General features: G+C 36.7%; 1 protein-coding gene across 5 annotated transcripts in view; it reads left to right on the top strand.

The window, feature by feature from the left end:
* Positions 1-22,715, top strand: part of NR2C1 (nuclear receptor subfamily 2 group C member 1) — a 65,675-nt gene that overhangs the window by 25,766 nt on the left and 17,194 nt on the right. For 3 of the 5 annotated variants that reach the window (XM_066261822.1, XM_066261836.1, XM_066261826.1), the window contains 8 exons: positions 4,110-4,182; positions 7,267-7,512; positions 9,308-9,389; positions 10,472-10,651; positions 12,232-12,379; positions 12,479-12,569; positions 16,886-17,070; positions 18,259-18,424. In XM_066261822.1, the coding sequence (XP_066117919.1) occupies positions 4,129-4,182; positions 7,267-7,512; positions 9,308-9,389; positions 10,472-10,651; positions 12,232-12,379; positions 12,479-12,569; positions 16,886-17,070; positions 18,259-18,424 (1,152 nt within the window). In that variant the 5' untranslated portion in view covers positions 4,110-4,128. The remainder of the gene's footprint in view (positions 1-4,109; positions 4,183-7,266; positions 7,513-9,307; positions 9,390-10,471; positions 10,652-12,231; positions 12,380-12,478; positions 12,570-16,885; positions 17,071-18,258; positions 18,425-22,715) is intronic. The other 2 variants (XM_066261845.1, XM_066261854.1) reach the window with 2 other exon arrangements.

Genomic DNA, 22,715 nt, shown 5'->3' with positions numbered 1-22,715 from the left:
ATCCATCGAGTGTATGTATGTGTGTATACACATATGTATGTGTATATTTTTTAAGAGTTTGCAGCTTTAATCAGATTCTTTTTAAGTTTGTAACTCCAAAAAAGGTGATAAATTCATTGTAGTTTCTTGCTCTTTTCTTCCTAAACAGAGAAAAAACCCCAAAACTGAATATCCCTGAATTTGGCACACAAGAACACTCTTCTAACAATACTAACATTCAAATCTATTAGCATTGTTACCTTTAGCATTGCTAATGACAAAGTATACAATTAAGCATGAACATATATGCATCAGGCAGTAATGAAAATTTTAAAGGAGCTAATACTTATTCAGTGAAAAATAAGCCTCTGCCCATCCTTGTTCCCAAGTTTCCAGTTCTCCTTGAAGGTAGTCACGCTAACCATTTTCTTATATGTTCTTCCACACAGTTTTTCCTCTCCCTCGAGAGCATTGTAAAGCTTTCCTAGATCTTGCACATTTCTTTTTTAAGTTTGCTTCAGTGACAGAGGAAGGCAGAGAGAGTTAGAGACAGAGAGAGAGAGAGACGGGAACATCGAGCTGTTCTATATGTGCCTTGACCAGGAATCGAACTGGCAACCTCTGCACTTTGGAACAATGCTCTAACCAACCAACCTATCCAACTGGGGCTACATGTTTCTTATTAGATTTATGCCTAAATGCTAGGGACTGAATTGTCTCCCTCTCCTCAATTCTTCATATATCGGAGTCCTGACCCTAGTACCTCAAAATGTGACTGTATTTACAGATGAAGCCTTTAAAGGGGTAATTGAATTAAAATGATGTCAGTAGGGTACACCCTAATCCAATATGATGATTGTCCCTATAATAAAAGATAACAATACAAACAGGGTAAACGTGAAGATACAGAGAGAAAGATGGCCATATACAAACCAAGGCGATAGGATTCAATAGAAACCAATCCCGCCAGCTCAGACTCAGACTGCTTGTCTCAGATTTCTAGCCTCCAGAATCATGAGAAAATTCATTTTTGTTGTTTAAACCACCCAGTCTGGGCCACTTTGTTATGTTAGCCCTAGTAAACCAATACAAATTTTAGTACTGGGAGGGAGTGCACTGGGAAATGTCTAGAAGCTGTAAGAGTTTGGAAATGCATACTAGAAAAAGTCTGGATTGCCTTAAAGAGATTGTTAGTAGAAATACAGATGTCAAAGTCAGTTCTGGTGAGGGTTCAGAAAGAAAAGAGGAGAGTGGTATAAAGAGTTGCTGTTGTTTTAGAGACATGCACATAGCATCATAAACAGAATGTTGGTAGACAAATGAACATTAGAGGTGCTTCTGATGAGGTCTCAGATGAAAATGAACCTGTTATCGGAAACTGGAGGAGTGGGAGCCTTGTTATAAAGTTGCAAAGAACCTAGCTGTGTTGAGTTCTAGTGTTTTGTGTCAAGTAGAACTTGTAAGTGGTAAACTTGGATATTTGAGGCGATTTCTAAGCAAAGTGTTGAAGATGCAGCTTGATTTCCCCTTGCTGCTTACAATTAAGTGTGACAGAAGAGAGATAAATTGAGGAAGTAATTAATTGTTAAGACATATAGAACCAGAACTTGAAGATTGGGGAAATACTCAGCTTATTCATAGTACAAAAAAAGAGAAAGCATATTCTGGAGAGACTGTCTAGGGTGTAACCAGATATCCATTTGCTAAAGAGATTATGAGCATGTGATTTATGGATCCGATCAGTCATCTCAACAGAAGCCAGGAATAGAGATGGTTTATTCAGGAGAGATCTGTAGAGGACTCTCTTGGATGGCTTGCACCACATGAATTGCATGGAGCAACAGATTTTTGAGAATTTTATAACAGCAGAAATGCTGCCAGCTTTGGACTGAAGAAGACATAGATGAGATGAAATGAAGGAAGGCTGTTGGACTTTTGGTATTCTGCTGGATGGACCAGTACAGCTATTCAGTTTTGAACATGTGTTATCCTTCAAAGAAAGGGCAGAATGACCTCAAAGATGGATTAGAAGGTAGCAGGTCTGCCACTGTTACCATGATCTCAGAACACAAAGGCCCAGGGAGCAATACTGGCTCCTCAGTTGGTTCTGGAGAGGTTGAGGCCACTGCTTTTCAATCTAGTGAGAGTTAGTTGAATAATCTAGCAAAGTGTTGAATATTGCTTTGAGCACAAGTAATTAAAGCATTTAAAATTTTAATAAAACTAATCAAAGGAAAAACAATTCAGATAATTTAGCAATTAATATTAATTATATGATAGAATATTAGTGAAGTTATGACCAACAAAATATAAAGTCAAAAGTAATTTTCTTGACTGCTTTGTATAGAGAAGATGCTAAAGTCAACTCATTAATCTTATAGGTTCTCAAATCCATTTGGAGACAGCTTTACATTAAATTCAAAAAGAGTTGGTTTTTTTTTTTAATTTTTCTTAAGTGAGAAGCAGGGAGTCAGGGAGACAGACTCCCTCATGCGCCCTGACGGGAATCCACCTGGCAAGCACCCTACCCAGTGATGCTCTGCCTATCTGAAGCCATTGCTCTGTTGCTTGGTAACCGAGCTATTTTTAGCATCTGAGGCGAGGAGGCCATGGAGTCATCCTCAGTGCCTGGGGCCAACTTGCTCCAACCAAGCCTTGGCTATGGGTGGGGAAGAGAGAAAAAGAGAGAAAGGGGAGCGGAAGGGATGGAGAAGCAGTTATGCACTTCTCCTGTGTGTCCTGGCCAGGAATCAAACCTGGCACATCCTCATGCCTAGCTAATGCTCTATCTACCATGAGTCAACTGGCGAGGGCCCATTAAATTCAAATTAACCTTAATATATAAGAAATTAACAAAGAAGTTAATGAAAAACAATAACTAGTGAAATGATTCTAGAAAAATTGTCTGTACTTCTGAAAAAATGCAATTATTTTGTCAGTTTTTACAATATTTGATAAAACTGTTAAATGGCTACAGTGATCTATATGTTTGTTTACAGATAGGATTGTCCTTGTTTGAATTAATCAACTACTTGTAATCTTCATTAGCGTTCACCTGTTTAGGCTTCAGTATCTTTTTTTTTTTTTTTGTATTTTTCTGAAGCTGGAAACGGGGAGGCAGTCTGACAGACTCCCCCATGCGCTCTACCGGGATCCACCCGGCACGCCCACCAGGGGGCGATGCTCTGCCCATCTGGGGCGTCGCTCTGTCGCGCCACTCTAGCGCCTGGGGCAGAGGCCAAGGAGCCATCCCCAGCGCCCTGGCCATCTTTTGCTCCAATGGAGCCTCGGCTGCGGGAGGGGAAGAGAGAGACAGAGAGGAAGGAGAGGGGGAGGGGTGGAGAAGCAGATGGGCGCTTCTCCTGTGTGCCCTGGCCAGGAATCGAACCTGGGACTTCTGCACGCCAGGCCAACGCTCTACCAGTGAGCCAACCGGCCAGGGTCGCTTCAGTATCTTTGAAAGTGAAATTGTTTGGCATTATTGCCACGGCCCAGCTGCAACTGAGTATATTCCAGTGTCCCGAGCAGGAAAAGGTACAAAATTGAATTAAAGATAGACAGAGACTTAAGATATATGCATACAGGATGGGTTCGGGAGGGTGCCATGGCTTGCCAACAGTCACTACTGTTCTGTTGCTGAAACATGGCTGCCCCCAGAAAGACATCCATCTTTATTCCTGGCCACCATACTAGTCTATGTGAGTTTACACCTAGAAGAATCTAGCTTCCAGTCTCTTCTGGGGAACATGGGCGGGCAGGTGGAGTACTGAAGCATAGCCCATTGTTAACTTAATTAGGCAGGTGAAGTGGGGGATTGGGCCCAACACCTCTGCCCCCTAGATGTCCGAACTACAAAATACCGTTTACTTTTCAGTCTCCAACAATTAACAATTTTTTAAGTAGACATTTTTAAAATATATAAAAGCAAAGATAATTTTATGAACTGTATAAACTTCACCAGTAACTGTCAGTGCATGGCCAATTGTGCTTTATTTATTCCCTCCCACCCCACCCTCCTACCTGGATTGCATTGAAGAAAATCATAACTTTCATGTGAGTTCGTTTAAATTCTTCAATAAATATGTTTTTATGGGTATAATTATGAAAAGACATCTTTTTATTTTTGGCAGGACATTTGGCAATTAGATCATGGCAACCATAGAAGAAATTGCACATCAAATTATTGAACAACAGATGGGAGAGGTATGTCTAGTATTACAGTATTCACTGATTCACCAAACTTAATTACACCAAACTAATATATGTTAGGTTCTGGAGTACAGAGTTAAAGACACACCCTACTTAGCCTTAACCCAGACAAACACTTGAATAATCAATTATAATAGGGTATGGTAGCTGCTATGATAGATAATTGTATAGGATGCAACAGCAGCCTATACAAAAAAATGATGAAGAGTTATGGAGGAATGTAGGGACTTGGTCAGGGAGTATTTTTGGAGGATACAAAATCTGTGATGTTAATGGGCCAGTGAGAGCAGATCCATGTTAGTAGACAGACCTTTGTTTTTTAAACAGTTATGTCCTACTTAGTAAGTGGTGCCATAAACCAGAGGTTTTCAAAGTATCATTTAGGGACTGTTTAGAGAATCAGCAAGGTTTTCATAATACTAAAATGTTATTTGCCTTTTCTCTATCAGTCTCTCACAGTATAAGGCAGAATTTTCCAGAGGATAGATGACATGTGATATTTTATGATCAACTGTGACAACATTTAAAAGGTGTACATAACTCAGTGAACCAATATTTACCAAAAGTTCAGTGTATGATGTTACTGATAAAATCACTTATGAGTAAAAGGTTCAAATTGCAGGATAGACCAATGGATCTTAATATAGTTTCTGATTCCACATTGCAACCTTTAAAAAGCTACCACTTGTCAAGTTTTGGTGTAGTATCAAAGAACAGTTTCTACAGTGTGTATTCCTCCCCCCTTTCAATCAGTAGGTATAAGGCAGATTTCTTTTTCTTTTTTTTAGAGACAGACAGGGACAGACACACAGGAAGGGGAGAGAGCTGAGAAGTATTACTTCGTAGTTGCAGCGCTTTATTTGTTCATTAATGGCTTCCTCATATGTGTCTTGACTGAGGATGGGAAACTCCAGCTGAGTCAGTGACCCCTTGCTCAAGCCAGCGACCTTGGGCTCAAGCCAATGACCTTGGGCTTCAAGCCAGAGACCTTTGGGCTCAAGAAAGTGACCATGGAATCATGTTTATGACCCCACACTCAAGCCGGCGACCCTCCAATCAAGCTGGTGAGTCCGTGCTCAAGCTGTTGAGTCTGTGCTCTAGCCTGATGAGCCTCAGCTCAAGCTGGCAACCTCAGGGTTTCAAACCTGAGGCCTCAGTGTTCCAGGTTGACACTTGATCCACTGCACCACCACTTGGTCAGGCATAAGGCTGGATTTTCTATATTATTTCTCTCTTTCTATATTTTAACCAAAACTGCATATTGCAACAGATACTTCGATTAAGTTAGACAGTAAATAGTTTGCAAAAATATAAATCACTATCATTGTTTCCATTAAATTTTTGTTTGAAAACTATTGCTATTTATATTAACTTTTAATGAGTTATTTTAAAATTATTAATAAGTACTTTTAACATTTACTCTTGTTTGAATTTCTAATATGATGAATATCCGGTATAATTCACAAATAAAAAGCCTTTGGGACTGTAGTTTTTAAGGTGAAGTGGGATCCTGAGACCTGAAAATGGCTTCTATAATCTGTTTACTTAATCTATTTACCCTTCTTTATTGAAGACCATTTGAATTGCTTAAGTTTCCAGTTACAATTATGCTGCAGTAAAGGTCCTTTTACTCATCTAAGCAAAATGCTTTAACCCAATGACAATTGCACCATGCATGCGCCTAATGCTAGAGATACAAATGTGAGCTGTTAAGACTTTTATTCAATTTACAATGTTACTGTTAGAAATAATTTTTTAAAATCCCATAAAACAGCTAAAACTCTACATAGTATAATTTGTTATAGATGTACTCATTCAAAGTTATATCTTAAGGTATAATTGAAAGTTTAAAAAGTTTTTTAATTTTTAGAGAGAATGGAGTCTGGACATGGTAGAAATAACTTATATAAAATAAAATTGGCAACAGTTAAAACTGCACTAGAAAAATAGGACATAGCAGAAATAATGGTTAACTAAGAAAATGCAAATTGGCAGCAGCTATAATCAATACAGTTTGCTTTAGATAAAACTGATTAGTGACTCAGAATTGATGGCAATTCTGTCCTTCCAATTCCTCAGATCAAAATTTGGTGGTACAACAACTCATCCTGTCAACCTTCCCTTCGTAAAGTATCCCAAATTCAGTTGTAGCCCCCCTAGCATGGCTACTGCCCTGTTCTCAGCCTCCGTCTCCGCCCACATACCTGGATATTGCCAGTATCTGCAATGACATCCTTTGTGGTCTCCCTTAGTTCTACTCTTGAACATTCACAGTTTACTTTTCACACTAAATCTGGATTGATCCTTTTTGGAAAAGGTCCTGGCACTCCTTTGTGCCATATACCCTCCAGTGTATCTCCAGTTCACACTGTAGGAAATCCAGACTTTACATGGCTGGCCCTCGCTCAGGTCCCATCATCTACCATGATCCCTCTCTTCCACTTTGTTTCACACACACAGCTCTCTTGCTGTGCTTCTTGCCTTATGTGTGCCCAACACACTTCTGCCCCAGCCTTCTTTTATGTTGTTTCCTCTACCTGGGATGAACTCTTCCCTAGGTCTGTGCAAAAATGTTACCTTCTCATTGCTCATTCCATCAGTGACTCTCATCTTACCCTGCTTTATTTTCCTTCATAGCACTTAGTACCACCTGACAATATTGTTTGCTTATTTGGTATTTATCTGCCTTTTTGCATTAAGATAAAAGTTTTATTAGAACAAAGACTGTGTTTTGTGTATTCGTCTGTCCCAGGATCCAGAGTAAACAGTGCTTTATAAATATAATACACCAACTATGTTTGTCTAAGTGGAAGGTGGAAGGGAAGGGGCAGTAAGAAATCAAAATAGTGGGGTCTAAATGTTCTTACTATTGTATCTTTATTTGTACATTTATTTCTGTAAGATAGGATTTTACAGGAGTAGAATAGCTCATTTTAAAGGGGTGTATATGTATGTTAAATTGAATGTATATGTAATGGGTATGCTTTTCTAGCTTTATCTAAAGGTATGACAAAATTGTGTTCTTTGAGGGAAAAAAATTGAGCTGATTTAATTATTAATTTTACATGATTGTATTAGGTTGTTACAGAGCAGCAGACTGACCAGAAAATCCAGATTGTGACAGCACTTGATCATAACACACCAGGCAAGCAGTTTATTCTGACAAATCATGATGGCTCTACTCCAAGCAAAGTCATTCTGGCCAGACAAGATTCCACGCCGGGGAAAGTTTTTCTCACAACTCCAGATGCAGCAGGTGTCAATCAGTTACTCTTTACAAGTCCTGATCTGTCAGCACAATACCTCCAGGTAAATAACCTCCAGGTAAATACAGAGTATCTTTTTATCTCACACTTGAATTAAAAAGCATGTCTTAAGTTTGTCCTGACATTAAGACTTTAGGTACTACATGTTCAATAGAAAAAAAATCTTGCATAAAATTATGTGCTGTGCAGACTGACTACCCTTTCATATAGGCCACTATACTTTTTCTTACATGTCCTTACTCCCATATATTTGGGGGGAGGGGCATTCTTAGTTGCATATAGTAAGACCCACTCTGGCTAGGAAGGGATTTAACCCTTTGAGTAGTACAAATGTTCATGTACATCCTCCTGCCTCCTGACCATCCAGAGTATGACCAATTTATTTTAAAGATGAGTAAGGCAACATTAAAAAAAGGCAAATGTATGTTCTTCTTGTTTCCATAAATTGGTTATCAAACATGATTTTAAGTTAATAAAACTGGAACTGGAACTAATTTCATTTTTTGAAAAAAACTCCCTCCCAGAGGTCAGCAAACATGAAAAAACTCACTACTCAAAGGGTTAATAAAGAATATAGAGCTCAAAGAAGTTTTGGGAAGCCTGAAGAAACAGTTCTAAGTTAGGTTTCCAAAAAAACCACTGCTTTGAAACTTGTTTCCAAGAGACCTTAGGAAACTGCCAGACCAGGTGCATTTTCTTCTTTTTTTTTTTTTTTTTTTTTTTTTATTAATTCATTTTAGAGAGGAGAAAGAGTGAGACAGAGAGAAAGAGAGAGAGAGGAAGGGGGGAGGAGCTGGAAGCATCAACTCCCATATGTGCCTTGACCAGGCAAGCCCAGGGTTTCGAACCGGCGACCTCGGCATTTCCAGGTCGACGCTTTATCCACTGCGCCACCACAGGTCAGGCCATAGGTGCATTTTCTACAGCTGCAGTTTCCTGGGCCTTGAACAAGCAGCTTCCAAATCAAGAAGTTGGTCTCATAGTTGCTGTCTGTCAGTTTACCTCTTCTCTTGTCATCATATGCTACCTCATATTTTTTTGGATTGAATTAATTTGTTCACTTTTCAAAAGATTGAAAGAAAATTATGAAAAGGTTGAAGTATAAACCTAAAAGAAAGAAACTACTATTTCTTTACCAACATTAGCTGTTCTTAGGGATGAGCCCTTTTGTATAATCGAAAAAGGCTTAGTAGTTTTCCCACGGCCATCCCACCGAGGCCCACTAACCTGCTAGCATTTATCGGACTCCAGAGTCCGTGCTCAACCACTACACCTAGCCAAAGCTGAAACAGCTCATTGATGAAAAGTTTATACCTTTGTGTATCAGTTGTATTTCCATAATTATAACTTAATACATCAACACATTTTGTATATAACGCTTTTTCTTTAAAAAAATTTTTTATGTTATAGCATATTTTAGTCATTTCATTCCATGTGGAAAAGTTCTAAGCTGTTTAAAGACAACTGTCATGATAGAATTGATAACTGCTGTGATAATTTGACGTTCCGTGTGAATATTAAATGTATAATCTGTGAGATGCATTAAAAACTACCAGTGTATTTGTGTGTTTAACAGTCTGTTTACTTTAATGAAATTGTTATGGAACAAATTTAAAAGATATTTTTACTGTTTTTGCTTCTTATAACATTGAAATTTTAACCTGTATGTTAAAAAAATTACAAATAGTTTAATTACTGTATGCATAATAATAGAGTTAAAAGTTTCAGAATAATATGAAAAAGAAAGCAAAAAATAAGACTAAATGTTATTTGAATTTTTTATATGAGAACATTATTGAGTAATAACATTATTGTGTTTTGTTTTTCTTTTTGTTTTGGGGGACTTTCTTTAGCTCTTAACAGATAATTCTTCTACAGACCAAGGACTAAATAAGATTTTTGATCTTTGCGTAGTATGTGGAGACAAAGCATCAGGTAAATATAACTTCCTGTATATGTTGTGTTCTTAAAATAACACACTGCTGTTTTTTCTACTGAAAGTAAAAAATAGGTAATAAAGGAACGTGTTATAGTTTTGATGGTTTGTATTTTCTGGCCCATGAAAATACAACTGATTTTTAACTGATTTTCTTTCCCCAGAGCTTTTTATTCATGTAAAGATTTTTCACTTTGGTGCAATTTAATTTGCTCTTACAATGCATATTTCAAAGAATTATGCATGACAGTTAACCTTTTGAAAGTAAACTGAACATGTAGAAATTTTTTTAATATGACACCAGTTTTATCAAAGAATTTCTTAAATATGAATTGTGATTCTTAGTAATATATAAAATTAAGTTGTTAAACTGCCTGTTGAACTTTGTTCTCATTCCAGGAATATAGAGTTACTTGAGTTATTGAGGTAGGAAAAGCTCTGGTTAACCTTTATTTAATGCTTTGTATAGGTGAGCGGGCATTTCTCCAACCCTATTACCAGTACTCGGGGTTATGTCATTTTAGTGCTGGCTATTGTTACTTCAGTCTAGAAATACAAACCCATGTTCATTCATGTATATTTACAAGTGCCAGTGGGATATAGTTTAAGGGATTAGTTAGTCTTCTTTAATTTTCTTTAGTCTATTTCATAGGTTAATTATAAAAATCTCCACTAAAACTTAACTGTGTTCAATTTGTTAATAGATGTTGTGCCAAAGAAATGATTTGTGAAATGATAGGTTAATCAAAATGCAACACATCTTTCCAGAGATTGAAAAAGTAAAACCCACAGTGAGGGATGATTATTAGAGTTCAGATACTACTTGATACTCTTTTTTTGGAATATAGTTTTCAGATTAAAATATAATTATACAGTACAGGTAAATAACAACTATAATTTGTAAGTGAATTAGAGGATATGGTTGTTTCATTTTCTGTTTTGACAACTACTAAAATTTTTTTCTATGTCATAAACTCAAAAATCTCAGTTTGATCTCGTATATATTGTTGTTTAAAGGGAAGAAATGGACTTATTTCATTTCTGTTTTAAAATATGTGCTTTCTAAACATTTTGCCTGTAGGACGTCATTATGGAGCAGTAACTTGTGAAGGCTGCAAAGGATTTTTTAAAAGAAGTATCCGAAAAAATTTAGTTTATTCATGTCGAGGATCAAAGGACTGTATCATCAATAAACACCATCGAAATCGCTGTCAATACTGCAGGTTACAGAGATGTATTGCGTTTGGAATGAAGCAAGACTGTATGTATTAGCTTTAAAGGAGAAAATTAAGGATTCAGGCAAACGCTAGAAGTATGTTAAAATTGAGCATATTAAAATATGCTTTTTAATTTAGTTTTCCAACTAAAAACATATAGAAATATGTGCATATTTATGTGTTTTAATTCACTCAACAAATATTTATTGAGTGCCTATGTGCCATTTGTGTATTTTTAGTTTGAACACTATGCCTAGCTCTGTTTAGCATGGCGTATGAATTAACTTTTTTTTTATCAGAGCAGAATTCTATGCAGTAGGTACTACTGTTACCCATTTTACATTCGAGTAAACAGATTTAGTAACATGCCCAAAGTTACCGGATTTCCCCATGTATAAAACGCACCTTAATTTTGGGCCCCGAAATTTGAACAAAAAGGTATTCCATAAAGTTATTGAACTTGAGTTTTAATCATCATAAAAGTCACACAGCTCCTCATCACTGTCAAAACTCCCATCCATTAGCTTGTCCTCATCTGTGTCTGATAACTAATCACTGTCTTCAGTTCTATCTATGGCATTTGAAATGCCACAACCACTGTATAAGACTCACCTAGTTTTTAGACCCCAAATTTTTTGGGAAAGGGTGAGTCTTATACGTGGGGAAATATGGTACACAATAATAAGTGGCAAAGCTTGGATTGGTAGCTTTTTTGTCAGAAATATATATTTAACAACTGTACCATGTCCTAAGTATTAGAAATAAAATTTCTATAAAGTAAGTGAAATGTATTACCTACATTTAATAAATGAAGACTAAACAATTGAATTACTTCTCAAAATTCCCCCATCCCTTAATTAAAAAGTCTAACTAGTCTTCTTGTGGCTCTTATTAATATTCATTTTTAAATAGTTAAATATGATTTTATTTTATAAAACTCTCATACAGATAGGTAAGGGACTCCTAACTTTAGTTTTTTCTTCTTGACAGTGAGCTTTTAAAAAATAAGCATTCCTTTCTATTTCTACCATGGCAGTGATAGGAAGAGAAAAGAGAATGATAGATGCAAAATGGCCACTATTACTACTTACCGTTACCATTTACTAAAGCAACTTTGTTAAATTTACAAATAATTTCTAAAGATTGATAGTTGGGCCTGACCAAGCGGTGGCGCAGTGGATAGAGCGTCGGACTGGGATGCCGAGGACCCAGGTTTGAGACCCTGAGGTTACCAGCTTGAGCGCGGGCTCATCTGGTTTGAGCAAAAGCTCACCAGCTTGGACCCAAGGTCTCTGGCTTGAACAAGGGGTTACTATGTCTGCTGAAGGCCCACTGTCAAGGCACATATGAGAAAGCAATCAATGATCCAATAAGGTGTTACAACGAAAAAACTAATGATTGATGCTTCTTGTCTCTCCGTTCCTGTCTGTCTGTCACTGTTTATCCCTCTCTCTGACTCTCTCTCTGTCTCTGAAAAAAAAAAAAAAAAATTTGATAGTTGGTTATCTTTGGAGTTCATTTATGAGAACTATGTCTCCCATTAGCAGCAGTACTGACCTAGAGTTTATGTTTATAATTGCCTGTAAATTCTGCCTTGTGACATAATCTTAACACAATTTTGTAGCTGTTCAGTGTGAAAGAAAACCCATTGAAGTATCACGAGAAAAATCTTCCAACTGTGCCGCGTCAACAGAAAAAATCTATATTCGAAAAGACCTGCGAAGCCCATTAGCTGCGACTCCAACCTTTGTAACAGATAGTGAAATTGCAAGGTATAGTTAAAACAATAAAGAAAGCATGTTAATTAAGTAGCTGTTCATGTTTTTCTTCCCACTGAAACTAAGGCTATAATCTGTTCTTATTTGTTACAGGTCAGCAGGACTATTAGATTCAGGAATGTTTGTGAATATTCATCAGTCTGGAATAAAAACTGAGTCCGCTGTGCTGATGACACCAGAGAAGGTGTGATTAGTGAAATTAAGTTAAATATTTTTGAGCTTCTGAAATATTTTTGTTTTTATTAATCTTCTCTATCAGTTTAGTCTGTTGAACTTGACCAGGCTGTAGCGCAGTGTATAGAGCATCGGACTGGGACAGGGAGAACCCAGGTTTGAAACCTGAGGTGGCTGACTTGAGTGCGGGCTCACCAGCTTAAGCATGGGATCTCTGGCTTGAGCATGGGATCATAGGTATGACCCCATTGTCGCTGGCTTGAGCAAGGGGTCACTCACACTGCTGTAGCCCCCTGTTCAAGGCATATGTGAGAAAGCAATCAATGAACAACTAAGGTGCCACAATGAGGAATGGATGCTTCTCATCTCTCTCCCCTCCTGTCTGTCTGTCCCTATCCCTGTCTGTCCCTCTCTCTGACACAGTCTCTCTTTTTCTGTCAAAAACCCCAAAAACAAACCAATTTAGTCAGTTGATTTGATCTTAAATGTTCCCTATTTTGAGTTGCTTTTTTTATTTTAATAAAATTATCATGTTTGGTAGTGTCATGACAAAACTAAAACAATTTAGTAATTAATTTGATGTCTTTTCAAGGAAAAACAGCCCATGCATTGGAGGAGTGCCATGCCTCATGAGCAGGGGAGCACTCTTCCTGGGGGGTTTGGGGCAAGAATGAGTTTTATAGAGCTTAGAAGCAGCAACAGGGAAGCGGGACTGTGAAGTCAGGGAGCTCCTTTCAAGGCCAGTGGGTCCCATTTTCCAAGGGGAAGAGAAACCAGCTAAAGCTGAGTTGGAGGATTACAGTTGGTGTATATTAGATTTCCTTGATGGGTCTTCCTATAAGTAACATGCTAAGTTAGATCTGTGACAATGGCAGGGCCCCTGTGGTGCTCTCCATTTTGTGGATCCCAATACTGTACAAATTAACTTTATCAGTAGAAATGTTTATTATTTCCCTATGACCATTATAAGTTTAGTGTGAAAGTGACAAACATTTAAAGGTCTTTTAAGTTTTTCTTCATCTTGAAATAAAAGTACGGCCTGACCTGTGGTGGCGCAGTGGATAATGCATCAACCTGGAACTCTGAGGTTGCCAGTTCAAAACCCTGGGCCTGCCTTATCAAGGCACATATGGGAGTTGATGCTTCTTGCTTCTTCTCCCTTCTCTTTCTCTCTCTGTCTCTCTCAAAATGAATAAATAAAATCTAATAAAGTTCTCATAAATAGATATTTATAGTAAGTGAAAATTTTTTATTATTTTATATTCTGCTACAGATTTTATAGTGCCAAGAGAAATTTCTAACACATCTGACTCAAATCATTGGCTTAGTCAAGAGTAGGATAGGATTGCGAGAGTTCTTGTATTATGTATCCAAGTCATCTGGCTTCTCTTAGAGATTTGGAGCAGGTCTTTATTGAACAAAGCGTCTAAAGCAAAAAAGGTTTGTTTATTTAGATTGAGCACATAAAGTTTCTGTAGTCTTCAGAAACCCATTTATAAAAATAAATTCTCCTGAAGGCTCATATCCAAAAACAGATTTTAGGGAGCCTATGACTTTTGTTTCTCTCAATCTTTAATGCAGGGGTCTCCAAACTTTTTATACAGGGGGCCAGTTCACTGTCCCTCAGACCATTGGAGGGCTGCCAAATACAGTGGTCCTCTCACTGACCACCAATGAAAGAGGTGCCCCTTCCAGAAGTGCAGTGGGGGCTGGATAAATGGCCTCAGGGGGCCGCAGTTTGGGGACGCCTGCTTTAATGTGTTCTGGTTTTATATTCCCTATATGATTATTCATCCTATTTATAGCCAGATTTCTTATATATTGATTGCTTGATACTTGAAGGCACTCAATGCTTGTGCTTTTGTACATTTCAGCTTCCACTTGCCAGCTGTGTAAGCTTGGGCAAATTATTTGACATTTCAGTGCCTCAGTTTTCTTTCTTATCAGTAAAATAGAGATAATGAGACCTTCTACCTTACAGGATGGGTTTTAGCATGTTGCTATTAAGTGAGGAGATTTGATCTCTTACCACATATTTTGGAATTATAAGAGTTTACTTAGGCCCTGGCTGGCTGGCTCAGCGGTAGAGCGTTGGCCCAGTGTGTGGAAGTCCCAGGTTTGATTCCCGGACACAGGGACCGTCCATCTGCTTCTCCACCCTTGCCCCTCACTTTTCTTTCTATCTTTCTTCCCCTCCGCAGCCAAGGCTCCATTGGAGCAAAGTTGGCCCAGGTGCTGAGGATGGCTCAATGGCCTCCGCCTCAGGCACTAGAATGGCTCCAGATGCAACAGAGCAACGCCCCTAGTGGGCATGCCGGGTGGATCCCGGTTGGGCACATGAGGGTGTTTGTCTCTGCCTCCCCACTTCTCAATTCAGAAAAAATACAAAAAAGAGAGAAAAAAATTTCACTTAGCCTTGTTTACGTGATTCAAGGTTAGATTAGTAGTTACAATTTCACTGATATATTAACTATTAACTCCTTTGGGAAAAGAAGAGAACTAACTTTTGTTGAAGAATTACAGTTTGTCCAGACATTCTGTATTTCTATATATCTGTATTAAATTTTAATAACAATCTTGTGTGTTAAGTTTCTGATGAATGGTCTCCAAACTATGGATGAGGTCTTTCCACATTGCCTAAAGTAGCAAAACTTAAAAATCAAGTTACATAGATATGTTATGAAATGGAAGAGAATATAAATGTTTTAAGTTTTAGTTGAAAATTAAAATACCTAAAAATGTTAATTTCTTTTAGTCATTTATAAGAAGGCTGGAGCGAAGTGGTTGGGAGCATGGACTTGCCCATCAGACTTGATTTCTCATCCTGCTTCCCCTATTTACTGCTGGAGTGACAATGGATAATTCCTGTCGCCAGTAAGGGGATGATAACACCTGTTTTACAGGGTTGTCAGGATTACAGAAAATGTAATTTTGGAGTAATCATGGAAGAACTCAGAATCTGGTGGGTTACTCAGTAAATTATTCTGGGACCATTCATTAATTTGGAGAGAACACAAAAATTTTTTCATTCTCTTTATCACCAAAATTAATTTGACATAAACTAAAGAATTGTCATAACAACTGAAACATTACAGAAACATGTATTCTTTTAGGATTAAGAACACTAAAACCAAAAACCAAGAAAGTATCAAAAATATCATTAAGGGATCCTGTCAATATGCCACAGAAGGCAGCTAAAGGCCTCTCATTAGATTAGAATGGAATATTCTGAGCATTTAAAGAATAGATTGAAGCACATCAAATATATAAAAATCTATGACTTTAAAATGTTACTCAGAACTCCTCTATCACCATTAAAGATTGCTAGAACATTGACTTTTTGCTTTGAAAATTGATAAATAAAAAAATAAGCACTTATCTAGTGCCTTTGCTGTACAAATTATATTTCTGGGTAGTCAGAGTAAAGGAAGGTCCTTTTATATAAAAGAATTATAGCTAATTAATATATAAATAATATACAAATATATATATACAGTGGTACCTTGAGATATGAATTTAATTCGTTCCGTAACTGAGCTCGTAAGTCAATCACCTCCTATATCAAACTGCCGATACTGGGCCCGTGCGCCAACGCACCAACTGGCAGCAGCTTCTCGAATCACGACTCTATCTTGGAATTTCGCTCAGATCTCAAACAAAAATGCAGACTGAGTTGCAGCTCATATCTTAAAAAAAAAAATAGTATGTTGGTCTGTTCGTATCTCAAGGTATCACTGTACAACATTAACAATAATAAAAGCTGAAAACAAATAGAAAGTGTACAGTGTGTAACAAAAGCTCATATCTGAAATATGTAGAGATTCTTCAACTATACATTTCTTGGTATTTAAACACAGTCGGTGGTAAAAGTTGCCATCCTGGGAAGTCTGTTCAATAATTCACTTACTTTTTTTCTTTCTTTTCACTAATAATAATTTGACTACATTCTATACAACTTTACAGTTTATATAATACATTTTGGAAATTATAGCAGTATCATAATTTTAATTCTAAAAAAGAATAATTTAATATCCTTTTAACAGAGGAAGCAACTGTGACATGGATAGATAAGCCATTAAATGCCGTTTTTGAGCTGAAGTAACTTTTGTATAAGCATTTCGTATAAACATAGGAAAGGTACCTGATGTTTTTAAACTTGTATTTTCCTTAAGCAGTTTCTAAATGCTCAGAGCTCTTTAATTTTGCTTTTTAGTTTTCATATTAATTGGAGTAATTTTGGCATTTTAGAATCTAGTATTGGCTATTTCAGATTTAAGAGTTTACTAATATCAACTTGCCGAATTTTAATACCTTTTTTTTTTGAAGGCTGAATCATGTCAAGGAGATTTAAGTACATTGGCCAGTGTGGTTACATCATTAGCAAATCTTGGAAAAACTAAAGATCTTTCTCAAAATAGTAATAAAATATCTATGATTGAAGGCTTAAGCAATGGTGATACCTCTTTGTGTGAATTTAATCAAGAACTGCATACCAATGGTGATGTTTCAAGGTAAGGTCTGTTTTAGTCTTACATGTCCTTTTGCTTAACTGCCTTTACTATTTTTTAAAAATATTTTTATGGTGACTACTAATTATAGAAGTTTTAGAAAACAAATATTTTTATTAGATTTAGAAAATTTAAGGCATAGTAAATTTTAACTGAAAGATTACATTAAATGTAAATTACTTTCTAGCAGGTTACATTCTAAATAATGAGCAATAAGTTAGTATTATAAGTTAGAAATACAGTCCTAAAATTCGGGAATAATTTTCCACTAAAGATGAGAATTTGGGTCAGAAATTTCAGATAGTTTAGTTACCACATTTTATCTTCTGTTTAAAGTTGAACATTTGTTATATTAGACAGTCATGTTCATTTTTTCCCACCAATTTTTAGTGATGAAATAGATTTAACAACTTAGTTGAATCAACTATTTTTTAAGTTACACTTCAGGAAACTCATATCAAAATTGTTTTTAATTTTCTCACTATTAATACTTAGGATATAGAAACGAGGTTTCTTCAGGCTTTTTTACACTGTTCATCTAAAATATTGAAGAAACTACATCTCAGAGTCTCAATAAGTACTTTGTTGAACAAGAACTTTTAAGGAATTCTAGAAGGCATCTCATTGAAAAATATGGGTAGCTAATTTGAATAATTATTTGCCAGAAGTTAATTATTTGCCATTCTAATCTCAGATTCTTACAGTTTAGATGTAGCTATGTTATCACAAATTTTAAAATATTCTCTGATTTTTTAAATAAAATTAAGACCTAACTTCGTGTTATGTAAAATATAGTAAAGTCAACATAAATTTTAGCCCTTTATTCTAAGTAACAGCTATTTGTAAAATACATGGGCTGATATCTTGTATTAACAAATGTATAACTTGTAAAAGCATATTTTCATACCAAAGTATAAAGATTTTTCTCCCCCTTAATAATTACATAAGACTTTTTTTCAAGACTAGGTCTCTGGTAATACATATATATTTTTTCATATTATACATATGAAGTCTAATTTGTTGCTTTTGGAGAGTCATAGATATCACTGAAATAGAGTGTTCAGTGATATACCAATGTTTTATTTTCTAAACAGTTTTTTAGGCCTAAATCTTAATTCCAGAATTTTATGTAGAATTTTAATTTTATTGTGGAGATTGGCCAAGCTCACAGCTTCTGATGTCTCCTTATAGGGCATTTGACACTCTTGCAAAAGCATTGACTCCCGGAGAGAGCACAGCCTGTCAGAGCTCAGTAGAGGGCATGGAAGGAAGCGTACACCTTATTGCTGGAGACTCGAGCATAAATTACATCGAAAAAGAGGGGCCACTTCTCAGCGATTCACATGTAGCTTTCAGGGTATTTCCATATATATTTTTTATAATTTTTATGTTGTATTATCCATTTTCATTTTAATCTTCCTTTCAAAAATCAAAGTATATTTATTGTGCTTTTAAAAGTCAGAACTGCCCCTGATAGAATTCAGAATAGCAGCTAGAACATATACATCTGCCTATATAAAATAATGGCTTAATAAATCCTGTGCATAAGTGATAGTTGTATCAATTAATGGGTTTAAGTCAATAAAAGTTAGCTTTTACAACATTTATATATACTTTTTTTAACTTAAAAAATTTTTTAAACATTTTATTGATTGATTTTAGAGAGTGAGAGGAAAGCAGAGAAACATCGATTTGTTGGTCCACTTATTTTACATTTATTGGTTGATTCTTGCACGTGCCCTACCGGGGATCAAACCTGCACCTTGGCATATAGGGACAATGCTCTAACTGAGCTACCCAGCCAGCGCTTTTTTAACTTTAAATATTGGCGTTAAAAAAATAAATAAATAAAAATAAATAAATAAATAAATAAATATTGGCGTTCATGATGTGTGGAATGCACTAGTTTTGTTCAGTGCATAGCTACTGTTACTGTAGTATAAAACCAGTATCTTAAGATTCAGATACTTTGCTCTTACCGTAGTAACTATAGAGAACTCCTTTTATTATATATTGTCCCAGTTAGCTAGCTCTCAGAATTATTTTTAAAAAGTAAAAATTTTTTAATATATTTTAACTTTTGGTTTTTAACTTTTTATACTTTAACTATTTTAGAGAAAGTACATTTGTAATTTCTTTTCTATTCCCTTACAATACATAAATTTATGATAGAAACAATACATGTAGAATGCTAAAAACAGTACATATAGAACACTAGAAAATAACTTTATAACATTTGACTTGTCATCATGATGTCTGCCCTTCAGCTATAGATATGCTGACTGTTGAGGCCCAAATTAAGACCCTGCTGTTTTGACCCCTCTATTTTGACTACTCTGTCTGTGCCCCGCCATCTGTGAGTACTGTTAGCAAACGGTATGCAGAATGATGGAAGCATGTAGGACATTTAGCAATACATAGGAGTCCTGGAGTACATGAGTGTAATTTTTCTTAACTTTACTATAGATTATACATTTCCATGAGTTTCTTATGAAAATACAGAATTATTAATTAGTTGAGTATGTCACTGGTAGAAATAATGAGCATAAAATAAATATGATTCTGGCTAAAATGGCATATGATAAAATTTATATTTGCAAATTATGACTACTTGGTAGAAATAACCACAGAGGAAACACACAGTGACTTAAATAATAATTGTTCTAAGCCCTGGCTAATGACTCAGTGGCTTAGAGCATTGGCCTGATGTATGGACGTCCCAGGTTCAATTCCCAGTTAGGGCCATCAGGAGAAGCCACCATCTGCTTTTCTCCCCCTCCCTCCCTCCCCCAGCCAGTGGCTCAATTGGTTTGAGCATGGCCTTGGGTTCTTTCTGAGGATGGCTCATTTGGTCTGGTTGGTCACGCATCAGCCTCAGGCGCTAAAAATAGCTTTGTACTCAATCATGGGCTCCAGACGGGTTGCTGGGTAGATTCTAGTCAGGGCAGGTGCAGGATTCTGCTTCACTATCTCCCCTCTTCTCACTTAAGAAAAAATAATAATAGGCCTGACCTGTGGTGGCGCAGTGGATAAAGCGTCAACCTGGAAATGCTGAGGTCGCCGGTTCGAAACCCTGGGCTTGCCTGGTCAAGGCACATATGGGAGTTGATGCTTCCTGTTCCTCCCCCCTTCTCTCTCTCCTCTCTCTCTCTTCCCCTCTCTCTCTCCTTTCTAAGATGAATAAAAAAAAGTAAATTTTAAAAAAAGAAAAAATAATAATTATAATTATTCTAATTTGATAGTCAATAAAATATATCAGTGAACCCAATCTTTAAAATTTAACAAAGATAACATAGAAATATTTTGTTTGCATTGTACAAAAAAACTTTTCATGAGGGTTATAAGAAAAGACAATGGGGATAATCATTATCATCCTTAGAAATATGGTAGGTGCTATGGACAGGGGTGGAGCAAAGCAAAACTGATTTTTCCCATTGCTCTTTCTTATTCTGAGTAAAAGGTATTTTCATTAGTTTTAAATGGGAAGGAAGGCTAGAGGACAAATGTAGGAAGAAGACCCACTGCAAGGAAAAAGTACTCAAGAATACTTCTATAGAAAGTAGAAGTATTCCACCTTTTTGTATTGTTGATGTTAGTCCTCAGTGTTTTTTTTTTCTTTCTTTCAAATATTTATTTTGGACAGATGAATTAGGAAAATAGAACTTTTTCTCTTTTCCATCCCATCTTTAACCTGCTTTATCCTGAATCAGCACAGTGAAGTTTCTTGCACTCCTGAAAAAGACAGCTCCTTCTTTCCCTGTTTCTGATTTATAGCCTCTGTGGAATCAAAAGTTTCACTGCTTGACCAGGCGGTGGCACAGTGGATAGAGTATCGGACTGGGATGCGGAGGACCCAGGTTCGAGACCCCGAGATCGCCAACTTGAGCACGGGCTCATCTGGTTTGAGCAAAACTCACCAGCTTGGACCCAAGGTCACTGGCTCAAGCAAGGGGTTACTAGGTCTGCTGTAGCCCCCCCCCCCCCCCCCGTCAAGGCATATATGAGAAAGCAATCAATGAACAACTAAGGTGTCGCAACAAGAAACTAATGATTGATGCTCTCATCTCTCTTCGTTCCTGTCTGCCCCTGTCTATCCTTCTCTCTGACTCTCTGTCTCTGTAAAAAAAAAAAAAAAAAGAGTTTCACTTTTCAGTGACTTTCCAGCCTGGTACTTTCATGGTTAGTTCTTTCATTGTGTTTTTATGGCCCTAAGTTTCCAGGCCTAACATATGTAATCAAAAAATCAATTCTCTCTTAATTTATTTTTTGAGCTAAATAGCATTCTTTTGCACATTTACATGCAGTGTAGTTTGGCAGCATGCTTTCACGTACATTCTTACATTTAAGCCTCACTACAGTCTGTTGAGAAAGTTCAGATTTGTATTGTAATTTTGTAAGTGAGAAAAGAGATTTGGAGGTTTTCAGCGTCTTGTTCAAAGAAATCCAGACAGGCGAAATAGTCTAATGATGCAACTTATGTTTTGATTCTGAAGAACCTAGAACAGTAGAAATATTGAACATTTTTATTAAACTTGAGAATTTTTTTTTAATTTATTTTTTTAATGGGGTGACATCAATAAATCAGGATACATATATTCAAAGATAACAAGTCCAGGTTATCTTGTCGTTCAATTATGTTGCATACCCATCACCCAAAGTCAGGTTGTCCTCTGTCACCTTCTATCTAGTTTTCTTTGTGCCCCTCCCCCTCTCCCTTTCCCTCTCCCATTCCCCCCTCCCCCCCCGTAACCACCACACTCTTATCAATGTCTCTTAGTTTCACTATTATGTCCCACCTACGTATGGAATAATGCAGTTCCTGGTTTTTTCTGATTTACTTATTTCACTTCGTATAATGTTATCAAGATCCCACCATTTTGCTGTAAATGTTCCAATGTCATCATTTCTTATGGCTGAGTAGTATTCCATAGTGTATATGTGCCACATCTTCTTTATCCAGTCATCTATTGACAGGCTTTTTGGTTGTTTCCATGTCCTGGCCACTGTGAACAATGCTGCAATGAACATGGGGCTGCATGTGTCTTTACGTATCAATTAAACTTGAGAATTTTTATTGCGATTTCATATACTTTATCTTGCTTGATGATTACAATTTTCTTATACAGATGATCAGCTGGATAGTATTTCTGTTTAGGAATAAGTGTACGAGACAGGTAGGTGATTTCCCAAACTCTTATGTCAATATTAGAATCACAATCCTAATCACCACGTTTGCTGTTTGAGAGTCATTGTCATTTTCCCCCACCTCATTCCCTGACTGAATCCTAACCATTCTATTGTTTGAATTCCTGCCTTTCCCTCCCTCTTTCTCTCTCTCTTCTCTCTAAAATCTTATTTATTGATTTTACAGAGAGAGGAGAGGGTAGAACAAGAAGTGTCGACATATGGTTGCCTCACTTTAGTTGTTCATTGCTGCTTATTGCTTGTTGTGTATGCCTTGACCAGTAAGCCCAGGGTTCTGAACCGGTGACCTCAGTGCCAGGTCAACACACTGTCCCCTGCGCCACCACAGGTTCTCTTTTTCTCTTTATTTTCATTGTCATAGTTCAGGCCTTTTAAGATTTCTTAAAAACTGTTATAATAGTATCTTTCCTTCCTGTCTCTCTTCTCCATCTTGTCCTGTGCAC

The sequence above is a fragment of the Saccopteryx bilineata genome, chromosome 1 (assembly GCF_036850765.1).
Source record: "Saccopteryx bilineata isolate mSacBil1 chromosome 1, mSacBil1_pri_phased_curated, whole genome shotgun sequence".
NCBI classification, from domain to species: Eukaryota; Metazoa; Chordata; class Mammalia; order Chiroptera; family Emballonuridae; genus Saccopteryx; species Saccopteryx bilineata.
This window is presented reverse-complemented; position numbering and strand designations above follow the sequence as displayed.